Source organism: Desmodus rotundus, chromosome 12 (genome assembly GCF_022682495.2).
Source record: "Desmodus rotundus isolate HL8 chromosome 12, HLdesRot8A.1, whole genome shotgun sequence".
In the NCBI taxonomy this organism is placed as follows: domain Eukaryota; kingdom Metazoa; phylum Chordata; class Mammalia; order Chiroptera; family Phyllostomidae; genus Desmodus; species Desmodus rotundus.
Window position 1 is genome coordinate 5514349 of NC_071398.1, and position 10979 is coordinate 5525327.

General features: G+C 40.8%; 1 protein-coding gene across 1 annotated transcript in view; it reads right to left on the minus strand.

Annotated features, from left to right (window-relative positions):
• The window catches only part of RBL2 (RB transcriptional corepressor like 2), a 35634-nt gene that overhangs the window by 23051 nt on the left and 1604 nt on the right, over window positions 1-10979 (minus strand). The window contains exons 2-7 of the mRNA XM_024551440.4: window positions 9437-9567; window positions 6979-7179; window positions 5886-5950; window positions 2675-2803; window positions 1095-1255; window positions 937-1001 (exon numbers count right to left, since the gene is read on the minus strand). Coding sequence (XP_024407208.2) covers window positions 937-1001; window positions 1095-1255; window positions 2675-2803; window positions 5886-5950; window positions 6979-7179; window positions 9437-9567 — 752 coding nt within the window. The remainder of the gene's footprint in view (window positions 1-936; window positions 1002-1094; window positions 1256-2674; window positions 2804-5885; window positions 5951-6978; window positions 7180-9436; window positions 9568-10979) is intronic.

A 10979-nucleotide genomic window follows, 5' to 3' on the forward strand; every position in this document is an offset into this window, starting at 1 on the left:
AAACATCAGTTTGAGAGAGAAACGTCAATTGGTTGTCTCTCACGCACGCCCCGACCAGGGACCAAAGCTGCAAGCCAGGCATGAGCCCTGACTGGGAACTGAGGCAGTGACCTCTCCCTTTGCGGGATGACGCCCAAGCAGCTGAGCGATAGCAGTTGGCGATCCACTTAGTTATTTCATATTTTCATTTACTGCAAGTTCTATTAATTTTGTGACAGTTCAACTTGGTGGGATCACCATTGACCATAAACACTGAGGAGCGGCTGCACTGTGCACACCCCTCACACAGAAGCCCACTCCACGGGCAGGGCCTGGGTGGGGCACCGCACCACCCTGCCGGGGAGTGCAGCTTCTCATGGGAAGCTTAATCTTCTCCCCTTGCTGCTCCAGGCACCTTTGAAGACCTCAGTTCTCCCACATCATTTTTCACCTGTACAGTTCCCAAAGAATTTCTGTATTTCAAAAACTGTGACCCAAAAGCTTAACTACTAGAGCTTTCAAGAACAGCAATACACCTTTTTCTTTATCCTCACCCGAGGACATACTTACAGATTTTAGAGAGGGAAGGGGGAGAGAGAGGGAGGGAGAAGCGGCAATATGAAAGAGAAACATTGATAGGTTGCCTCTCGTACGCCCCCCACTGGGGAAGGGAACCTGGAACCTAGGCATGCGCCCTGAGAATCTAGCCTGTGACCTCTCGGGTTTATGGAATGACGTTCCAATCAACTGAGCCACACCAGGCAGGGCTCAATACCATTTTTAATAAATTTAAAAATAATCTTAGAGTAATAGCTGATAGAAATTTTTATTGCTTCCTTGTATCTCCCACAAAACACATTCTGAACGTCCAAGGTACAAACTATAAAAACACTAAACTCTGAGGTTTTCTAAGCACACAATTAAATGTTAAGACAGTTTTTGAACAGAAGTACTCACAAATTCTCTCCAAAGTTTGCAGGCTCTAAAAACCCAGTAAGATTTTCTTCTTTTCCTTTAAGGAGCTATGGATGGAAAGAAAAGATCCTTAAGTCATCATATTAAATCCAATCTTTCCCCAGAAAATATTTTCACATTATTCTTTATTACTCACAAACCTTTTTTTCACAAAGTTTTCTTATATAGGGTTTCCAGAAGTGTTCCTTTATTCCCTTTGCTTCCAAAACCAGGCCGTCGTGTAAGGAGCAGAGCTTCTCGATGACACAAGGCGGGTCGGAGGAAGGTTTGAAATCTTTAGCGAGAAAATCCTCAGGCAGGCCTATGATGTACAGAATCACAGAACAGAGGTATTGGGTAGCATCCATCAAACCAAACTGTAACAAACTAAAATATAAAAATGCAGAGTCTAATCAGCATGAGTTACCATCTGCATATACAGGAAATAGTGTAAAAGGGCCAAATTTCACTCTAAATATACCTCAAAAATAGCAAGTAGAAGTGGCTGTGGACTAAACCCAAGGTGGCCTTGTCAGAGCTGTACATGCCTGTGCCACGCCTCTGGCAGAGAACTTGTACCCCTCCCACTCCTTAGCCCTGCTGCTGTCCTTCAGGGTGAGGAGCATCTGGAAGGGGCCGGCCTGCTTGGCCACAAAGTCTCTGGCCTTCTACTAGTTGCCATGGGTATGCCTGCCAATGGTGAAGGGGTTGGTCCAGCCAGGGACAAGGTGGGGATGTTTTTGCAACATGCTGGGCTCCCAGAAGACAGTCCCGCCAAGGACGTTCTGGACGGTTCCACCGGACACTTCCTCATCTTCTTCAGCTTGAACTCTTCCGCACGGGCCTCATCAGAGGTGATGGTGGCACACTGGACAGCCACACTGTGCTTCTGGGTGGCCAGTGCAGAGTCGATGGTGACCTGGTCTCTGGTCTGGTCAAGGTTTGGGAGCCCCAGGTCAAAATACTTGAGATGAATGTCCACATGGGGCAGGAGGGTTTCTCTTTGATGAGCGGCCAGGTTCTTCGGGCCATCTCATTGCTGTCCATCGCCAGCATCGGCTTGGCCACTTTGATCTTGTCGTCGACACAGTGGCGCCATGACCGGTCCTGCAGGTTGGGGCCTGCTGCCCATGCTGGCCCGGAGCCCCAGGCGCTGCCAAATGCCGTACGGCATGCGGGCAGCCAGCATCCTGAGCAGGCGAGCAAACAACCCGGGCAGGCGGGACCTGAGTGCCGGCCCTTGCTCCAGCTATCTGGTGGTGGGCTGCCCGGGCCTGGCCATTTCCACACAGCTGTTACCTCAGAGCTGCAAGTCCATTTCCTTATTTTAGAACCGTAACTACTCTTCTGTGGAAAAAAATCTAAAATGAAGATTCTTTCAGTAAGTCCATTTTGATCCCTTTCAGTGTGCCAGGCACAAGGCTTGCCAATGTAGAAAAACACCCTCAACTTTAATGTCATCTTTGCTACTCCAGATTTCTAAATTCCTTCTTCTTGTTGAGTATGTATTTCAGAAACTTCTAGTGGCCATGTACGACTTTAAACTTTGTGGTATTTGCAATTGCTTTCTCCATAAATATTGCTACAGAGACCTTGACCCCTACTACGGAAAGCAGTAATGATGGAGCCTCAAAGCACTCACGGTCTTTAATGCTAAGAACCCTGCGCTACGTACAAAATTCCCAGGAGGAAACATAATGTAGAAATGTGAGTTGTCCACATCTTTGATTTACAAACTTACCTTTAAAATTGGGGTTCAGAAGTTCTTTACGATTGGAGCACTGAACGGCATTTCCATAAACTAAGTCCAAAGCACACAGCAGAAGATGGTAAGAATTGACCAAATCATCACTAATCATGGGGAAATTACCTACAGGATTATAAAGAGTCAGAGAGGTAAACATGTGTCAAGTTTACAATGTTAAAAATAATTTCTTCCTTTAATTAAAATGACATTAACAACACTGTACCAAGCAGACTCAAGAGCTAATGAGTTTTGGCAAATTTACATTTTGAAATACTACTGCTATACTTTAATAAATTTACTAAGAGTTTAATGAAAAGTAAAACTTTTCTAAAAATGTCATTCCTTCACTCAGTATTCATTAAATAAACATTTACTAAATGACTAGCAGCTGATCAAAATTTTATCATTGGTTTTTCCTTTGAAAATTTAGTTATAAAGCTTCACAAATTATCTGAAACTGTAAGAAATTGTTTTATATAAAAATATTTTTGTCAAGAAAATTAGTAGAAATACTTACATGTAAATAGCTAAAAAATTACTCATGTGTTTTTATGTATGTACTTTAAAAAGACCATAGCCTCTAAGTAGCCTCCTAATAATAACATTTTAAATACTTTTCTACATACGAATACAAGGTAATACGAATTAATGCAACAGGATTGCTGTTAAGGCCTAGATAGGATATTTAAGACCTAGAGCCGGTGTCCCACAAATTGTGGGCGCTTGGTAAGGAAAAAGAACCCAGAACTTAAGCCGACAGAAACATGTCATGGCTGCAGTACTGGTTTAAGTCCAACACGGAAGGAAATTAAGAAATATTTCTAATTTTATAGCTTTGAGAGTATCCCCCTTTTCATTAAACACTACATGTATACACTTCATATTGATTTTACATTCTCATAACATCAGATGCATTCAATTTAAAGAGCTGACATATAGGCAAAGCAGCTATTCTGAACCCTAACATTTGCACACTTGAGTGCCCACCCAAGTGTATGCACACAAAACACACACACTGCTTTGCTTCCGGCCTTTTCCTCCTTTCCACCAAAGAAAGTTACCATTACCTCAGCCTGTTAGGGTAATTCTATTTTGTATAGATAAAAACGTTCAATAAATCAACTTAAATGAATTAAGAAGAAGAAATATTTTTCTGTTGCCAGAAAGGCAAATGATGATTAACAGGTTAAATATTGCATTGACATAACCACACTAACCTACTTGGTTCTACTCTACATACTTTTTATATTAAAATACACTCAGTTCCTCAAATGTAAAACAGGAAGTGGTGGCACTCAATGGTTTCAAGCTCCAAAGCCCATCACAGTGACAAGCCTGAACTTGTCACTGCTGTGTACTTGCCATAGAAGGCAAAACCCGCCGCACTGCAACTTCTAACAACAAGCTGAAATGCCCCTGAAGATTAGAATCTAAGTTAAACTCCAGGACTGCCTCTATGTGACATACTTTACATTTCAAATCCTAACTTTAGAAACAAATCTCACTGTGAGGTACTTCATCTTTCAATCAACAAAATAACCTGTGTTAACCTCCAGAGCTGGCTTACTCCTCAGGATGAGAAGAGGTGGGTTCTCATACAAAACAGGGAGTGGCACCTGTTGGTCTTCAGGCCACAAAGCCCCTCATGAGGACAAGCCGCTGGCGTGCACCTGCCATAAGAACTCAGCAAAGGGGTCCATCCTCTGCCAAGTAACCGCCTCCAAGAAATGAATGAAACTGACTGAACTGCTCTCTGAGCAAAGACCCGAGAGAATGCTACAAGATCCTAGTCCTGGATTGTGAGGGGACACAGACCGTTCAGATCAAGCACTTACAGACTGAATTAACAGTGAGATAAAACTCAAACAGTTAACTGCAGAGACAAGAAAAAATATGCCACCCCAGTCAATCAAGTGAGACCAAAGTCAACCTAAGGACAATAAAATGCTTTTGAAATAATTTATATAGAATATTCACTCCCAATTACACATAAGCCATAAAAGACATAAGTGAAACAAAACCCTACACGTCAGATATGCCTGCCCTGTCCAGCGACAGAAATTAACACCACATATACATATATGTAACACTGCCGCCCTGAAAACGGTCTACATGCTCCTAAGCCTTTCTGTCCTGCTGTGATCACATCACCTTTGTCTCCACTAAGGAAACACGTCAGTGTGATGGAAAGCAAAATACCTAACTGCTTATTTTTCATGGAAAGTTCTTATTTTCAGTGAAGCATGCAGCTCAGGGAAGGAAGGATGACCTTTCAACTAGTTAGCTAGAAAGGAGCAGTTTTAATCAGACAAATGAAACAGCAAGACCACTGGAATGACATGTTCTTGCTGGAGGGCCCTCACTCCCTGCACGAAACTGAGACCCAGGAGATCTGGGGTCAAATCCTCGCTGTTTGTAGCAGCTGGTTTCCGGGGCTCAGCTGCCTCATCTTTAACATAAAGAAGTTAGGTTACTTGACCTGAAATGAGAGAATCTCTTATTTATGAAACTCCTTGCAGTTCTATGGGTTTTTAAATTTTTAACTTTGCATTTTATTGGGCTATCTTAATGGAAAAGGCATCTTATACAGTCTCCAGGAAGCTACGTAAAGCATCAATACGTAACTGTACTTTCTTTTCTTCTTTAGATTGCCAAGAATCATTTCTACAGAGAAATACAGACAGGGGGTGAAAAACCCCCAAAGCGTCTTTCACTGAATGCAGACCTTGAGTAGGCTCAGTGAGATGAGAAAACAGGGAGAGAAAATAAAATTGTATCTCAAGGCATTTGGTCAAGCCCAGCTATCTGCACAAGACGCAGACAGTAATCTGAACTGGCGAGGATGAGCACTCCTACTCGGCTAAATAAGGCTTGTCGCGTGAAAAAGTACAGCTCAAGATGTAAGCACAGAAACGCTGATGTGTTTCCAGTCCATAATTCAGAAAATGCACGAAGGTGGAAAAGATAGTGTATAAGAACAAAATTTAAAACTGTCCCATTTAATAAGAGGAGTTTTAGATCTTGTAAAGAAGTTAAAAGACCTTTTAAATAAAAAGGAGATACTTAAAAAAGAATCTGTGGGTAAGACCACTGAGAAATTTTTCAGTAAGAAGCTTTTCCTGAGCCACATTCTAGGTTGGCACAAGTAGTGGTACCCAAACATTTAAATAAACTAATACCTAAAGTGCTGTTGCTCTTCCCTTACCTTTTGCATATATGAAAAGCACCCAACAAAAATGGAAAACTTCAGACACGGTACAGGGCTGTCGCCTTTGGGGGAGAGAAAAGCCAGGGGATAACAGAAGAATTAGAAAAAGACATCACCAATGAGCATAAATTCGGTGAGAAACAAAACCCACAGTTAGAGGAAGTCAGAGGAGACTCACTTCACCGGGCAAATGTGCAAGGATTTCTACCGCAACCACATACAGGTAAGGAGTGAGCTGGGAGCCCAAGAAAGAGCTCCTCTTAGAAAGAAAATTCTTAACAAGCGCCTATTAATGGAAAGCACTGAGTCAGTTACTAAGTCTGTAGACTTTGCAGACATGAGAAAGCACAAATTCATAACAGTTCCAGCTTCCCACTGTCTCCCCCAATCCAGCTTCTTGACATTTCATTGGTTGTAAACATCAAAATATAGACAGAAGCCACTTCATGGGGATTATTTACTACTCAGTGTAGACATAAAATTCAAATGATAGAAATAATTGGCCCTGGCTGGTGTGGCTCAATGGATTGAGCACCGGTCTGCGAACCAAAGGGTCACCGGTTTGATTCCCAGCCAGGGCACATGCCTGGGTTGTGGGCCAGGTCCCCAGCAGGGGGCACTCGAGAGGCAACCACACATTGATGTTTTTCTCCCTCTTCTTCCCTCTCTCTAAAAGAAATAAAATCTTAAAAAAATAAATAAATAATCGGTATGTATTAGAATACAGAGAAAATAATAGAAATACTCAGTAATAGAAAATCAAGTAGTCAAATTCCACACCCATTTATTTTGGTGAAAATATCTGTATTCTGACTTTTGTATTTTCGGTTGCTCAATTGAAAAGTGGAAGTTTTTACGAACAGAAATCCCATACATTTTGCAATATGAAAGCCAAACCCTTCATGGCTGACATATAATGAAAAGTATGAAATTATTATTAAAAGAAAGCTATCAGAGAAATAAGTTATTTATGATATCACATTCACTTTTTTAAGACTAGCAAAATAAACTGCAGGACAAAAACCAAGGAATCAAAACTGTGGCCCAGACAGACATATGTGTGCTCCCAACGAACAAGATAAAAACATACCGCTGTTTTCTTCCTCTTGGTTGACGAGGCTGCTCTTCTTGAGGGTATTTAAAAATTTCCTGGAAAAGGGGTTCGTATTTCTTAAAAACAACAGCAGAAACAGTGAAGTTTCTTTCCAGTCTCTCAGTACGTTCTCTGAAATGCTGGGGTAGGTTTGCCATCTCTTCCCATTTCTTCATCTTGCTAAAAAATTCAATTAAGCTAATATTAAAAAGAAAAAAAAATTTCTAAATTAACACAAGTATACAAATACAATTAAAAGTAAGTAGAACTTAACTCATTAAATTATATTTTAGACAGTGATATAAAATCAAAACTCATGCCTCTGAATGGCTTAACCTCCTACTGATTGATTTCTCTGCTTTCCTAATCAATTTTTTCTCAAATTACCTGAGGTTTTTTAAACTATAAATTTAAAAAATAATAATTAACCAGAGTAACACAACCCACATTCGTATTCAGATGCCAGATTTAACAAATACTAACATAGTGAATAAATTTTACCATACCTGAGTCAAGTTCTACAGAAACAGCCAAAGTTCCCATTTGTACTCCTCAACCTCATTCCCCACTCCTCTTTCCCAAAGATAAACACCGTTCTAAAGTTAGTCTGAATGTTTCCCATGCGCGCTTTTGTACTTACTAGCAGTGATACTGTGTGGATATATTTGTATCCATAACAGTACACAGTATCTTTTGCATGTGTGGTTAAAATTTTATATAAATAGTATCATACTTCAAGTAGCATTTTGCAACTTGCTTTTTCATTAGTAATGTTAACCCCTGTAGATCTCAGTTGTTCATTCTAATTGCACAAAATATTCCTTCATATGAACTACCATTTTTCTCATTCATTCCCCAATTAATTGAAATTGGGTTTTCTAATTTTTCATAACTAAAAATGCTGTAATGAACACATTCTTGAATATGTAAGAGTTTCTTTACCAACTACCCCAAGAAGTAGAATTGCTGAGTCAGAGAAACGTTCATTTTCACCTTTACTAGGTAACTACCATATTTCCCACTGACATGTTTGTGCCAATTATACTCTCAGCAATGCACGCTGGTAATAGAGTCTCTATTGCCCTACAGAACGACCAATATGGGTATTACCGGACTTCGAATTTCCCCAATCTAATGAGAATGGGATGTTAACTTGCTTTTACTTTGACCTTCCTTGATTACTAGTGACTCTGAACATCTTTGTCTACGTCTAGTGGCTGAGTTTTGTCCTTTGTGAAATCATATTATTTACCCATTTTTTTTTTTTTTAGGAGCTGCTCTTCAATTATTTAACCATTTGTTACTAGTTCTTTGTATAATCCTGGATACTAATCTTTTCTCAGTTATATGCATTGCAAATATCTTCTCCCAATCTGCTCTTTGTTTCTAACCCGCGTAGTCCATTGTGGCCAAAAAGTAAATAATCTGAACCCATCGATCGGTAAAAATTTAAAGGTAAAACTGAATTTCTCAAATGGGAAATAAACTGAAGCCCAAGACTGTATTACCTGCATTTAATGTTAGGTAAGTTTCATTAACTATAGTTGAAAATGCTGATTTTATCGTAGGACCTTTGTTTCTAAAGCTCCTTGTCACGTTACTGGATTAGTCTGCCTCCACTTTCTTCTTCATGATGGTTATAATGTGGGCACCTTAGTTAAGTCCACTTCTCTAGGCTTCCAGCGCAGGTGTTCAACTCTGTATGCACTGCCTCTTGTTCTTAGGCCTAAACCTAACTCAGGATGAAGCTCAAAGTCAATAAATATACTACAGCTAAACTATTACATTTCTTGTCAGTTATTCAATAGTGATTTTTAAAACCATTAGGTTCATAAATTATGACAAATGGTATTTAGTCTCCAAAATGCCAAACATCCTTTTTCTATCAATCTTTAATAAGCTACAGAGAAAATTCGCCCAAAAGGCACACATAGTAAATGTAATCAATTCAATTACACAACAGATAGAAAAAGCAATTGCCTGCCTTTTCTTTGAAGCCTATTTAATCCTTTTTACAACCGAGTACAATAGTGTTGCTCACATCCCCAGCGGGAGACTTAGCCGTAGTGACATGTCCCACACATGTGACACACTCCCTATGCATGTAGTTCTAAGTGTAATTCCACATTTTATTTACCTTTTTGATCTAGAATATTCCCTAAAGTTTCTCCACATCTTTATTTTGAATTCAATATTACAGAATGATGAGCCAACCTTTAATAGTGAACTGCATACAAGTGCCTAATACATTAAAATTTAAATATTTTTTCACCAAAGAAGTAAAATATGAAGGATACTACTTAGACCGTGGTAAAGGAAAACCACGAGCTAGGTTCAAAATTCAGCACTCCATAGGTACAAATGCTCAGAACACAATAAAGAGAATTCTTACAACCACTATGATTTGCGAGCGTTTACATTAGTCGCGTTATGTTTCAAACACTAACATAGTTACCTCTGCTCTGAACAGCGCAGGAGTCTAGTTAAAGATACATAGTTTCCTTCAACTGTCCCTTTGCTCACAGTTGGCACAGATTTTCTGCAAGCCACATATAAGGCACACGCTAACCAATGAAGATCATTTCCCTATAAAAGAAAATTGACATGTGGTTAGTGAGCTATATATTTCAATACCAAAAATTCTTATGTTTAAACTGGAAGTGATATTTGTATGTTGGTGGGGAACTGCATTTCCAGCGATGGCCCCATGGCTTATGCTCTTCTCATGAGGACATTCTTCACTGGAGGCAGGAATCTACCCTCACTTTGAACAAGGCTAGCCAACAACACAGACGACAGCGACATTGCACGACTGGTGCAATCATTAGGGACAACACAGATTCCACCCGGCTCCATCAGGGCTGAGGCCTTGGGAGACCCAGGAGTAGGGCACCTGGGGCAAATTACTTCGGAGCCGTGGAGGCTCTTTTTTCTTATCTGAGGGTGGAAAGAATTACAAGTATGAGGCACAGAAAATACAAGAATTTTTTTATCAGAAGATAAAATTCTGTAACCAGTATTCTGTATTGAATGTCACATTCCCACACAGCATACCTGACTGCAAGCTCCACAGGGTAGGGGTTTTTCAGTTTTGTCCACTGGTCTGTTCCCAGCACCGACAACGGTGTCTGGCAAGGAACAGTGATCAAAAAATATTTGATACATGAATAAACACCCACCCATTTATTGGGTAAACTGAGCTAAGAATCTGACACCGAAGTCATAAGAAAATTAAGTAATCGAGCACACTAAAAAAATAATTGACTAACCATTTATTATTTGTCCTTGCTTATAAGACACCACTGGACTTCACAACCTAACCTCTATGGGCTGAGATACCTCAACTGCAGGGTGCTAACCCTCCTGTGCAATTCACAGGATTATCCTGCGGGTGAAATGAGAGCTTATTTGGAGGCGCTTGCGCCCATCAGCTGAGAGAGTCTTCGCTCTTTGCCAGACCCCAGGCACCACTGGGGCACGGGCAGGAGCACGGCCTGTTCGGCCAGATCACCTAAGCATAGGAAAGAGCTTTGTGGGCTCCAGCAACGTCCTCCCAAGTGCTTTCCGCGCCAGAAACTACATGTTATCACCTCATTTAACCTTCGGGACAGCTCTGGGACCTAGGTACAAACAGCTCAAATTGACATAGGACACAATTGAGCTCTGCGGTGGTTAAGTAAACTGACCCAAGTCACTGGAGTACCAGCTTTTCTTTTTTCCCATGCATATAACAATGGGGAGAGAAAGAGCTGAACTAAAATCCTACTAATGGAAAAATAACTAAAAAAATAACTTCAGAGGCTCACGGGCAAACATACCCTCAGGTTAAATACCTTTGCTGGGCCTTCCCATCCCGAGCCCACTCGCCCTGCTCTTCCCACAACCTGTAAAACCACTTCAGAAAGTCACGTGGCTTCCTGTTTAAAGGCTCCCCACGGGCCGCGGCACAGCTGATAAACAACCCCGACTTCCGCGTGGCTTCCCATTGGCCCACGCAG